The following is a 13,577-nucleotide window of genomic DNA, read 5'->3' on the forward strand; positions in this document are numbered from 1 at the left end:
ATGAGTTGCTAACAGCAACAGTAATAGTCCTGATTTTTCTTGTTCATACTTAGCAGAGAAAAGTTCAGTTTAAACTCCTACATATAAATGTCAGACAGCTTTGGAAACATTTTCTGGACTCCCTGACTGGGACAGTCAGATAACTATCCTGTTCTCAAAAAGGAGTAAGATTACATGCTGGGCAGCCAGTCTCCTCAGGTCAATTCCTTGCCCATGCCTGGAGTGCAGTATTGTGTTAGTGCAGCTCAATGAAGAATTCTGTGCATGATATGCAAGCCCAAATTCACACTATGTATTTTGTCTGTGTAATATTGACAGAGAATTAGTAAAATTCTGTAAGAAAAATAGTTAAATGGAGCTACTGTGAATCTAAACAGTAGACTGATAAATGAAAAAGCAATGTTCTGTAATTGTTTTATGCTGGATTCTGAGAAAGAGATTACCAATATATGAATCAAATCAAAAGTGAATAAATTCTATTTATCTGAAATTATTCCTAGCTGGTGAGCTAGGAGACTGAAGAAAAGCAGTCTGAAGCTAGCAGACTGAAGAAAAGAGCGGGACATAGAGGTTTAACTACTTTTCTGCTAGTGCCTTTGTTAGTGGAAGAAAATCTTTGTCTATATTCTATCTGTCCATGTTCCACACTTGTGGTGTCAAAATATTTGTTTCTATATTTAAGATTAGTGAAAGAATTGATTAAATAGATTCCTTTGGTTCCTAGCACTAACTTGAATCACAAATTATTACCAGTTGTAATAATACCCGTTTCCTGCACTTATGTTTTTCAAGTAAGCCAGGAACATTTTACAGTAAACCTTATTTAAGTGCATTTCTGCATGGATGGCAAGAGTTCCTTACATCTTGCAGTACTCAGCTCAAAGGTTGTGTTATGTTGTCCCAAATATTCTCTGTGTGTTCTACGACACACACCCTGCTCAGCAGGCTTCATGGAATGCAGCTGTGAATGGCACAGCTTTAGTTGCACATTAGGTTTCCAGTATCCAAGTATTCTTTTTATATCATTCAGAACTCCATCTCCTGCAAAATATTTCAGGAACATCCTTGTAAAACTTCTCTCGGCTTTTACAGTATTGACTGTAAAGAGTATTGGAATGGTTTATTCATGATTACAGTGGATAGCTGGGTGCAGCTGTCATCCTACAAAAAGATCACCCTGGTTACACTAATCAACAAGCAGAGTAAGATGATCTAAATATATCTGAAACCTTCTAAATGCTATCTTTCAACTGAAATACAAAGTCACAACTTCATTTCAAACTGCCTGTTGATGTTGGATCTATGAAATGTATCATACACTGTTACTCAGTGCTGAAAAGCCATTGATTTTCATGTTTCTTTACATAGTAGAATCTAAAAAAGGGCCTACATGATAAGGGAGTTGTCAGAAAAAATAATTAAAATAAGAATTAGGTCAGCATTGTTTGGGAAAAGTAATTGGGAGAAGAGAATGGCCATGCAAAACATCAAACACTTTTTTCAGCTGACACTGAACAACGACCAGTGCTAAAATTTATACCAGAATTTCTTATAGCAGTAGGGGGGACTCCTGGATAGGAAGCCAGCTTACCCTTACAATTGCATACAGTGCCAATGCTGCAAAGATATGCAACTGATACCACAGTTCAGCTCTGAGACCACAGACGACAAAAGCAGGTTTGCACTTGCCTCATACCTCGTAATTGTAGCCACAGATAGGACAGGGCAGAAAATGTATTGAACAAGAGTCAGCCCAAAAATGCAGCTGATATTCTATGATGTCATTTGGAAATCAACTCATGGGAAGGAGATAGAGAAACATTTTGAAGTGAGACCACTACACACCTGTAGATCATGCCTGCAGTATTTGAATTCAGAGGATCCATATTACTGTTTACAATTCCTTCTAGTATAATCACATATAGACAAGCAATACAGCATTAGAAAAGAGAATAAACCATGGAGAACAATGTTGAGAGGATTTGTCTTTTCAACACCATACATAGAGTAGTGACACAAAAGTCACAGAGAAGTGGTTGAAACAGGGGATCACCTTTCAGTACATTTTCCTTAAAATCAAAATCGACAAAGACATGTTCAGTACTATGTGTCAGTGGTTTCCAATTACAGTTGACTGTACTCAAGGCATTACAGATTTTTTCAGCACTGAATGGGCATGTAGCTTAATTATAAAACAACCCTGAATTCGTTATTATCATATGCATATCCTCTAAAACAGAGAGCTAACTGGTTACTTTTCATAGGTCTTAAAATAGAAATTAATTTGTATCTATTTTTATCATTTGTTTCCATGGATAGACAATGATGTTGTGTTATAACACACATGTAATACCCTCTGAAACAGGTACATCTCAAATTTTGTTGTAACTTGCTGTCAAAATATTTTCAGAGAAAATCTTTTCTCTTTACAGATTTTGCAGGACTCTGTGTCCTGAATCTCTGCAAATTCATGTTCAGATCTACGATGCTTTGTGATTTCTGTATTCAACCAAGAACTCTCCCTGTCTCGTTACCTTAGTATAAAATATGATTGACTCATTACTCTTTCCTGCTTTATCTTAGTAACTGCTTACGAGCATACTCTGTATTACAGCAGTACACAGAGGGTTTTACACAGATTAATTCATGTTATTAATCTTTCACATAATGTTATGAATTTAAATTACTGAATAGCTCCATATATACAGTAAAATCACAACTTTGCACAATTATTTTTATCAACTCTTTTAACAGTATAAGAAGTGATTAAAATTCAACATGAATGTGATGTTCTGCTGTCTTTCTGTTACTTTGTGAACAGAACAGATCAGTTTTTAAGGACCCTGACAGTAGCTTCTCATAATGATGTCCAGCAGAACTGGCTATAAATACATATATAAAGACTGCTTCTTCTGTGTATGGAGATATATCAGTCTCTAGAAGTTGCCCAGATAATTTAATACAGTATGACTTAGTTTCAATACAATTGCAATAATCCTAGAGAATCCCTGAATCATCCTATAGAATTTCTGAATTTTTCTCCAATTTTTATTTATTCCTTTTATAATTCTGATAGAGTACACTCTTGATATATTAGTAATGCCAAGAATTTGTAGAAAATCGAGTGATGATATTAAAAATGAATTGGTGTGCTGCTTTATTTATATATGCATACTCTTAAAAGAGAAATTGCTTGCCTCCAGCTCTACAGTGCTGTCAGTAGAACCACCATAGCTGTCATTGCATAAGGGAAGGAGGGATGAAAGACAAGAGACTGTGGAAATTCTTTCTTCATGACTGCACCAAGGTCTGGAGGAATTTTCTGATATATAGATGCTCTCCTACCCCTGTAAAGCATTGGCAGACACACAAGAAGGTCAGTGAACTACTGCTATGTTTATGCTGAAAACCAATTCTTGGAGAGTTGCTTGGAGATAATTCTTTCCCTGACCATATGAGTTGTGGCCACTTTATGCTGAATATTGTCTTTTACCCTGAAGACAATGCAAAATGTATCAAGGTAGAACATATGAGATTGCTTACATCAAATGGTACAGTAAACTACTTGAATTACTTTTCAGCTTTTGCTTTGCCTCTACAGCAAAGAAACGCACATTTTCTAGTCTCCTACTAAGTTGTCAGACCACCTGACTACCAAGTGCAATGTCTGACCACAGGCAGGTTCCCTAAAGGAGTATACAGGAGTCTTCATCATTAAGTATTTTATAAAAAACAGAAAACACTTAAGCACATTTGAAACTTCTGGAGCTCAACTGTAAGCTGCATAAGGCTTCTTAGATTTTTCCTCCAATCAAAAGAGAAATGACACACATACAGATATTCCACTATTGTGGATATAAAATCATAAAAGATTATGACTCTATAGTGTCAATTTATCATAGCATGTACTGCTACCAAGTACAACTACAAATGATGAAAAACATCTGTAAGTCCCTATAAGCAATTTGTCAGAATACTTTAAAGTACATGTATAATAAATGAAGAACACGTGTTTCATAGGAGCCAAATGAAACTAGAGCTGTACCGAATGCTTTGCCAGAGACTTGAACAGCTGTGGACATCACCTCTCTTTTGCTCTATCCAGCTTTAAAAGGCATTGTTTACTTTTTAGCTTGACAGGTGATGTTTACAATACCGTCAATCTTCCTAAAAGACAGATTGCCCAAATATCTTCGTAGACCACTTCCACCTCCTTCAACACTGTCTTTTGATTTTCGTTTTAGATATTTAGCACTTTCTGTTAAATTACAAAGGGTCTTCACTGTACCAATCTCGCCAGCTTCTAAAAACACCTACTATCGTTTTCTTCTGAAAAGTATCAGGTTACACATTGCGTAGCATTTTCATCTGGTAGCTACAGTCAAGAAATGGAAAGATTTGTTCATTTACTCTTCCGTTCAGAGTGTGTGCATGCAAACACAGCTCCTCACATACATATTTCAAGGTTCTAAAGAGGTTTTTTCTGACTTCTCTTAGCTTGATGCCTCAATAAGGCATCTTTGATTTTTTCTGTCTAAACATAATATAAGATGGCAGCTCTGAAGTCTTTTTGCTATTATGTTTTGCACTCAGATTAAGGTCACATATTCAGTGTTATTCAGAATGATGATACATTTCTTTACACAGAGAAAAACTTAGCAATCAACCCTTCCCCCCACTAATATCAATTGAATACTGTCACTTCCATGCAAAACTAGGGCACACAGTTTAATTATCTCTCTAGTCTTCCTACTCTACATATTTTTGCTCTGCTTCTCTGATAAGAGCTTCCCGCTTCTCTCATTCCTGTTTCAGATCTCTTTCCAATAACAATAAATAATAATAATAATCATCATCATCATCATTAGTGGAAGTGGAAGATGTTTCCTTTTATTAAATCTCCAAATATTAGCTCCCATAATTTTCAGTGTCTACAGTGATGCCAAGCCTGAGGAAGGAGCAAGAACATTTTTACTTGACAACACTGTCATAAAATATCTTGACATTACATTTTGAGCAATCTTTTGAAATACTGAATAGTATTATATTCAAGAAATGTGAATGAATTCTAGACATTCTTTTACATAAGTCAATCTAAAATTCTTTGTAATAGATAATAGATTTATAGTTTTACTTTGTTTTATCTGTTTGAAAAAGTAGCAGGAATGTTAAATACTTTCTTCTGCATTGAACATATGCAATCACCATTATATATTTAAAAAAACAACCTGCTGATTATTAAATAGCTTAAATAGCCCCAAGTGTCCCTGAAGAGCTACTGTGTGCTGTGTAAGAGTTGAATAATCCTTTCCATGTCAGAAGGTGACTCTTCAGCTGTTCAGGATCATGAGCTGATATGCTACCACTTGTAAAAAAAATATTCAAAACACCAGAGCATACAGTTATGTAAAGATCATTATGATGGTATTGGAATTAATCTGCAAGAGCTGACAACACTGAAGCCAATCTAGCAAGAATGATTCAAGAAACTGTAGCTTTTACTTAAAACCAAAACATGCAGAACACATCAAATTCACACCAAAAAAAGTTCAACGGGAATATGATATTTTTACATCTTATTTGGCTCATTTTTCTTTTACAAAGATAATCAGAAAAAAAGGAATATGTTCAAACACACTTTATACATACTGGGTGCACTATTCATATAACACCAGAAGTGCAGTCTGTGCAAAAGTACTCCTAATCATTATTGTTCAGTGTTCTGAATAAAATACTTCAACTTATGAAGGCACATTGATAGAAGAGAAGATGCTTTGATCATCTGTGTTTGCTTTAATCATCAAAATAGGGGAATTCACTTTGGCCCCTGTGCTTAGAAAAATATGACTAACTTTCAAAATCTCATTTTCTTTCATGTTTACTCTTAGTATTCACATGGTAGTTTCTTCCCATTCAAGCTCCACATCACCTACAAAAGAAACAGGTACATTACATTAACCTACATTGTAAACAAGTAGTAACTAACGGCAGATAACTATTTTTGGCTGAATTTAAAAGATCTTGCAGGGAAAAAGAAGTGGAAAGATTGAGCAATGGCTATTACTATGAGGAAGACTAAAGAGCAGCAAAATGTTAGAAATTTACATTTTTGAAGCCAAAAAATGGATGTCAAAGTACTTTTTTCCTGCTTCTTAATCTGGAAAAGTCTATGAAAAAATGATTTTGAGACAGTTTGTATCTCCTTACCTTCCATGGCATCCAGAGAGTCCATCTTTTGCAGTGCTGAATAATTTACAAAACATATGGGCTGACTACTTCCCTTGCTTGTCAACAGATCCAATACGCATTGATGCAAAAATATATATTGTGCCTGTAAGATGTAAATTTAAAGATGCTTGATTAGATGTACTTCTAATACCAAAAAGTCTTTTACTTTTTTATAACATCTATATATTCTCAAAGTAACTGCAGTTTAACTCAGCAATCTCAGTACTTCAGTGACCATATCATATATGCCTGATCTGATTTCATTCATTATGAAGCATAATGCTTTAAAATTTGTCAAAACATATTAATCCTTATGCACAGTAAGATATATGAAATTACACTAGCCATAACTGAGACTAATAAGCTATTCAACAATTTTCTGTGAAGGTTCGTTCTATGAAAAGACTTTTTGCCACTAGATTCAGACTGAAGAAACTGAACCATATGAATGTAATATTTAGATAAGAAAATTCCCCTCTTTCTAGCACAGAGAAAACCAGCAGGGTGCACTCAAATGCAGAAGTTCAAGTAAAGTTAAACTTTTATGTTCTAGGAGCATGCACCATTGCTAGGAGCAAAAAAACCCACAGTATTTTTAGTGATACTTCTTGAACTGTAGCCTCATTTTTAACAGACTATAATGCAAAGTGTGGGCAACTAAAGTTAATTTGACACTTCCAAGGACATAAAGTCTGAAAAGAGAAGAACAAAATAAGGCAATGTAAGAATGAAATAAAGGAATGAAAATAGATAGAAATATAATAAATAGATTAAGTGTATCTTCATATAGGAGAAGTATTGTATATGTAGATGCAGAAAACAAGCCAGATCACGGTATCAAAGATTTGTTCCAGTTGGAAGAGGCCTCTTGAGATTATCTAGTGCAACTACCCACTGCTCAAACTGTGTCAGCTAAAATATGTTTCCCAGAACCTTGTCAAGACAGATTTGGAATATCTCTACTAAAATCACTTTGCTATCGTTGACTTTTGCCCAGGTAAAAATAAGTAATTTTTTTGCTCAATAATTGATATTTTGTTTCAGAACTGCCATCAGTTTTCAAGTCAAGTATCTCAGATGTATAAGAGAAATCTCTTACACAGATATGTTTTACGCTCACAGCTCCAGAGCTGTGGGTAATTAAAACAGTCTTTCATAAGCCCCTGAAGCACATGGTACCATTACACTTTTCGATAGCTTTCTTACTAAAGTAGTAGCGTGGCATTACTTTGTACAAACTAGCCTTTGTACTTGGCAACAAGATAAACTTTAACATGTCTGTTGGACAAATATGGATTTCTAGAACGAAGGTCTGAAGTTTTGGTGGAGTTTAGATTAGTTATTCTAGTTCAGAAGGCAGACTCTGAAAGTTCTGTAATCTTTTGTATTCATACAGCTGCCTCTGATGTACCAATGAAAATCTTTCTGGGTTTGCCAGGGGAGAGGCTACCTGGGCAATGTATGTGTAACAAGTTATTTTCCCAGTTAGAATCAATGACATTCTTAACTATTCTGCATCCATTGGCTACAGTAACACATTGTGACTGTTGGCAAAAGAAAAACTATTTTGAAGCTATAAACAAGCAAAATACAGGTCTGAGAACAAGCAGTTTTTACTTATTTTACCCATAGATTTTACAGACAGTTTGACTGATGGATCTCTAAACTGAGCTCTGGGAAGGAATTGCTCCTCTCTTTATATTTTTTGTGCTGATCACATAAAATCTGATTAATAGGCAACTCAACAGTATTTTATAACAGAACTCTCAGAATAGCAATCCACCATAAAACTTTACAAGATTGATTCCCTTTGGGCAAGTTTTGTTGCTGATCTGACTTTTGTAGTCTTGCAAACATGAGCTAGAAATGACCTGGACAGAGAACAACCTGTTTCAGACTTTTGTAACTAGCATATAAATTGATACTTGATCTGTTAGGAAATCAGAACTATGACACCATCATCTTGTATAGCATTTTGGCACACCTTTTCCTAGTCCCTGCCCAAATATGCTCATGAGGAGGTATACAAAAATTATGCATATTTTAAAAATGTACATTGATCTTATCTAATGTCTTAACATTTAAATATTTTATTTTGGGAGTGCTCACATTAAATGTTCTTCTAGCATTTGATTTATTTTCAGATGATTCTACTTCTAGTCAAAAGTGTAAAACAACAACCAAAAAGCATTCCCAGGATTCATCATCACAAGAAAGTCCTGGCAATTGTTTAGTTTCATCAAGACTTCAAACAGAAAAATTTAAAGCAAATGGTAATCAGACTGCACCTTACAACATATATCATGGCAGAGTATCACCAGGAGGTCTTGGAAAATCTTCTGAAGTGCAGTTATTGAAGAGAGGTTAACTGCTTTGTATATTCTGACACATTTTTCATATATTCTGCAGTGATATGGAATAGCAGAATTGCATTCCCAGTGGAGCAAGTCTCCTTACATTAAAATCACTTTAAATCCATCAGTTATGAAGAGGTTCATCCTGAAGCTACTCATCCATACTGAGAAGGTAGTGAGTTGTTCTGTAGACTTAAAGGCTTCAGGTCGTGGGTTAGATCTGGCCTGCAGTAGACTTCTGCCAGAAGCCTTATGCAAATACAGCTAATTTTTGTTCCACTGGACATTTAGGATCAGCTTTAAATTCTTCTATTACTCCTTTACATATACTCAGAATTCCAGATATAGCAGAGGTCTTCCTCACCAGCAGTTCATCACAAACTTATATCTATACTGAATAAATCTGCCAGAAATGTACTTTTTTTAGACCCTAAACCCACCATTGCCTTGATTTTGAACACTGAAGTCTGTGCTTAAATCTATCCGTATGTGCTATTTTATTTGATGCAGCTGAAACAGAATCAAGGAATCAATAATGAGTTCAGCGGTAAATAAATATTTAAAAGTTTAGAGGACTATGCCACATATCCATACACAAAAAAAATACATTTAAGTAGTAAATAAAGTCAATGAATGAGCAAATCAATTTTTTATTAACAACTGTTCTTCACCCAAAACTTGAAATAAACTTTCTCAAATACTGAGAAATTTCTATGTAAGTTCTAAAGTCTAAATATCACTCTTTTCAGCACTTGTCAAGACCTTGCTGGCCAAATATACTTAAACAGATACAGACCATATATCTGCACATTGTTTGAAATAAATATAAGCAGGATTTGGTAGAAAATGTTTTACACAGCTGATTATTATGAGCTTTCTAGTCTTGTTTGTAGATCAGGAGATGAGATGATTGACTTTTTAACAACAGGAAAACAAAATAGATAAATCTTACCAGATTCTGTACCATACACATTCTTTCACTTCTTAGCTCAGCTACAAGTCCATAGATATCCACAAAATCATGGTCATTTACGTGTTGGGTTAAATGGTCAAGTGCGATATAAACACCTGTTCTTCCAACGCCAGCACTGCAAACATGATACACAAGATAAAATAAAGCCTTTATGTTAATGCTTTTCGTATTTTCATAGAATATTCTAGATAAATTAAGTTTATTGTGAAAAAAAAACTTCGGAAAAAACTCCTAAATCTTTTTTCAGTATTTGTATTTTGTGACATGTGTGTCTCCTTGTTGAATGGAAAAAAGTGAAATCTTGGGCCATCTTGATTTGAGCCATGTTCTGATTTTGATTTTACAAAGCGGTTCCATCAGACAAATGAAATATAACTAAACCAAACCTGTTTAAGTGGAAAAAAGATTCTACAGCTTTTGTGTGAGTTTTCCAGAGCTCACTAATGGAAAGAAAAAAGTGATAAGATTTTGCGAAATCACACTTGGATTCTGAGATACTTTTGGTATTTCACACAAAACTACGTGGGATCTAGCAAAACATTTTAAAGGAAATACTTCTAAAAGGAGGATAAGTGTGCAAGACATGCTAGCAGCTAGTGTTTTATTTAAAGGCCTTATAACGAACAGGATTTTCTGAAAATCACTATCAGACTTCTCTGCAAATGGTATAATAAATGAAGGGTATATCAGTGCAGATAATCAGGAGATATATAGCAAAACTCTTGAACTTGCAAGACTAACGACCAGAAAGCAATAAAGGAGTTCTCTGGATATGAGAACACATAATGAAGTTTTATAAACATTAGGAATTTGAGCACAGGTGGAGTATCTGGCCCATGGTGGCCCCTTTACATATCTGCGTTCTGAAAACAGGATTCATTGCAGAGGGATTCCAGAGAATGCCAGTGTTCTGAAAACATGAAGAGTGTGTTGTTCTCTCCTGTAATAGTCTCTCTGGCCCTTGCAGTATAGGCAAATGTCTGTCAAAGATGATATCTAATAAATGAGGCTTTACCATCCATCATGGGTGGCACCCTTAGGACACTGAGGACAAAAAAAAAGAACTCCCATGTGTGATAAAGTGGGTAGTTAGGGCAGAGATTTGTGGCACCAAAGCCAGCTTTTCTTTCACATATTTCCTAACATCAAGTGAGAATAAGGCAAAGAATCAAAGCTGAGTTCAGATTGCTATTTTGGAGTGTGCCCACTCATTCAGCAGGAACACCAACCTGCACAAAAAACGCAGATACACTCATCACTTTCCTTAAGACAGCCTTCCTCACACACTTACTCTTTGAAATAGTGGTTTAAGGATGTTGAGTTTGAAACCAATTGGAACTATGACAGATGAACACCTCTAACCACCAGACCATTTACTTAAGAGTCTAAATATAGATTTTATCTGTTTATAGGCAATTGAGTTTGAAATGTGGCCTATGCAAACCTTTATTCCTATTTGTCATTCTCTGTGGCTTCCAAATAGTTTCTTCCTTATGATATGTGACATGTACATTATAAATACATTTTTAATACTTATTTGTTAAGAAGAGCTCTAATCATAATAGAAGTAATTTAAATAAACACGTGCCATTGCTATTCCTATTCTTATGGTTAAAGAGGAAAACAGAGATAAATCCAGGAGTACCTTACGGTAATTGTTGAAGCAATAATTTCACTAACATCACCTCAATGGATTTCCATGAATGAAAGAACAGACACACTTCGGCATTTTACCTTCCAGAAAGGACTAAGAACTGCTAGAGAAACTTCATTGCTGTCCATACTAGAACCATGTCTGTGCACTCAGTCTTCATTGTTTTTCTTCTGGCAACTTCCCTGCACTTTAATATGCACTTGAAATTCTAAGACACTAAACAATGATTTGGTGAATGTGCTTACCTGCAGTGAACCACCATTGGTGTGTTATCATGTGCTCGACTTGCACGGATAAGTTTTACAAAATGGATAATTGGTGCAGTTGTTTCAGGGACTCCGTGTTCTGGCCAAGAAGTAAAGTTACACTGCCGCACCGTCATGCAGTCTCCATGCTGAAAAATATAAAATAATGTAATTTTTACAGAAGAAATGTTACAGAAGGTTCAGTAAGTTACATATAGCCTTCTCAAAAATTTCATGTAAAAAATAGTCAGAATAGCATAATAATTATAAGATGTACTGGCATGAAGGAATAATTTGTTGTGCACAGAACTTATGGCAGGTGGCGTTTTTTTGAGATGGCATCAAGTGCATCTTTCAGGAACTATTAATGACTTTGGCAGTCACCCTCCATTTGACTTCAGTCACTATATCAATCTAATTTTTAGATTGAAGGTTGAAATTTCTATGGCTCGTTTAGAAGATTAGTGAACTGGAATGAGAAATTTGTTTAGGAAAAAGCAACCACTCCCAAGACTGATCCAGTGTAGTGAAGGGAAACACACATACACTGGTAAACACTGATATATTTTCTAAGTGTTTGATGCCCTCCCAATCAGAGCAGCAGCAAGAGCAACCTAAAGAAAAGAGCGGATTATGATCTGATATCTAAATCATTTATGAAGGACGTAAAAATGAACAAACAGGATTATGCCAAAGGCCTGCCAAGATCAATATCCTGTTTCCAACAGTGGTTAAGGAAAAATATTAAGGAACATTATAAAACACTACCACAATGTATTTATTGTTCCCCAGAATGTCCTTAGTAGTTTGTGACTTGTGAATTTAGCCAGAGACAGTATCTCAAAATTTAATAGTACTTGTCAGAATTTTCTTCTACTAAATTATGAAGATTTTTTGAAGCCCTGTAAGTTTTTAGCATTCACAATATCCTGCAGCAAGGAGTAACACAGTTTAATAAACTGTTGTGTAATGAGCCAGTTCCTATTTTTTTTAAATTTCTTTTGAATCAATCACTTGCTCCTTTCATATTGCAAGAAACACTGAACAACTGTGAGTAATGATGTGTAGAAACTACTTCATGTCTATGCTTTTTTTTAGTTGATCAACATAAAAATTAAAGAGATGCAATATGGCAATAATTTTGAGTTATTTGCCTCACATATGCTTTTTACCTTCAGTGGAGGATCATTAAGAATCCACCCATTTGTGAAGGGAAGATGGATGAAGTACAATCTTAAAACCAGCAATATGGCACATTTAATGACATGCTTGTAAAGGGCATAACTTCTTGTGCAGGGTAGTTCACCTAAGTCAAGTCAGATTATCTTCCCAGCCTCTCCCTGGTTAACACAGGTGACTTCACATTTTGCTGGCATGCACTTTTACTCTTGATAGTCCCTTTTCTAGTCTTGTTTACTCTATGTTCTATTTTAGCTGAAAAAAGATTTATCTTCTCCCAATCATTTTTAAATGTTCAATTGCCCTGTACTATGTGCACAATATATCCTTATTGGGTGACCACTGAGACAATCCTTAACCCCTGTGTGCCTTTTGTCACATGCACATGCCACAGAATGGTAATACGTGCATTTGGATAGCCAAGTTCAGTTCTTAGGATCTGGCTGCACTATGTACAACACAGAGCAAGGTTGGGGGTGCATAAAAAGGCTGACTTAATCTTGGGTCATTATTCCCAGACTGTGACTGAGCCTACCTGCTGCTCTGACTTAATGCTGGGTAGTAATTTTCCCAAAGAGTGGGAACTATAGTCGCGGATCTATGCTGCAGCCCTACCCTCACTTCCCAGTACAGAGTGGGAGTAATACTGATGATTCTCATTTATATTGGGTGCATCTCCTGGGGGTGGGGGTCAAAATGGCTGGTGGTACAATGCAAAACAGCTGCACCAGAGAATCTTTGAGGTGCCCAAGTAGAAACCTCACCTCCCACCATATCAGAGTTTCAGTAACCCTGATAGGCCCTTCAAAGCTTGTCAGAAAGATATCTGACCTCTTTGTGATAGAAATTCTCAGGAAATAAAACATGAATGAGAACAAAGTGCAGGACAACCAGGTACTACAGCGTATATGCATTAAAAGATTAAAAGAAGAATACTGAGAGGG

At 35.6% G+C, this 13,577-nt stretch overlaps 1 protein-coding gene across 5 annotated transcripts in view; it reads right to left on the reverse strand.

The window, feature by feature from the left end:
- Positions 1-1,850: 1,850 nt before the first annotated feature.
- Positions 1,851-13,577, reverse strand: part of PTPRQ (protein tyrosine phosphatase receptor type Q) — a 136,985-nt gene continuing 125,258 nt past the window's right edge. For all 5 annotated transcript variants that reach the window (XM_064655578.1, XM_064655577.1, XM_064655583.1 and 2 more), the window contains 4 exons: positions 11,455-11,603; positions 9,535-9,670; positions 6,208-6,331; positions 1,851-5,929 (listed from right to left, as the gene is read on the reverse strand). In XM_064655578.1, coding sequence (XP_064511648.1) covers positions 5,892-5,929; positions 6,208-6,331; positions 9,535-9,670; positions 11,455-11,603 — 447 coding nt within the window. In that variant the 3' untranslated portion in view covers positions 1,851-5,891. The remainder of the gene's footprint in view (positions 5,930-6,207; positions 6,332-9,534; positions 9,671-11,454; positions 11,604-13,577) is intronic.

This window comes from Pseudopipra pipra, chromosome 5 (genome assembly GCF_036250125.1).
Source record: "Pseudopipra pipra isolate bDixPip1 chromosome 5, bDixPip1.hap1, whole genome shotgun sequence".
NCBI lineage: Eukaryota > Metazoa > Chordata > Aves > Passeriformes > Pipridae > Pseudopipra > Pseudopipra pipra.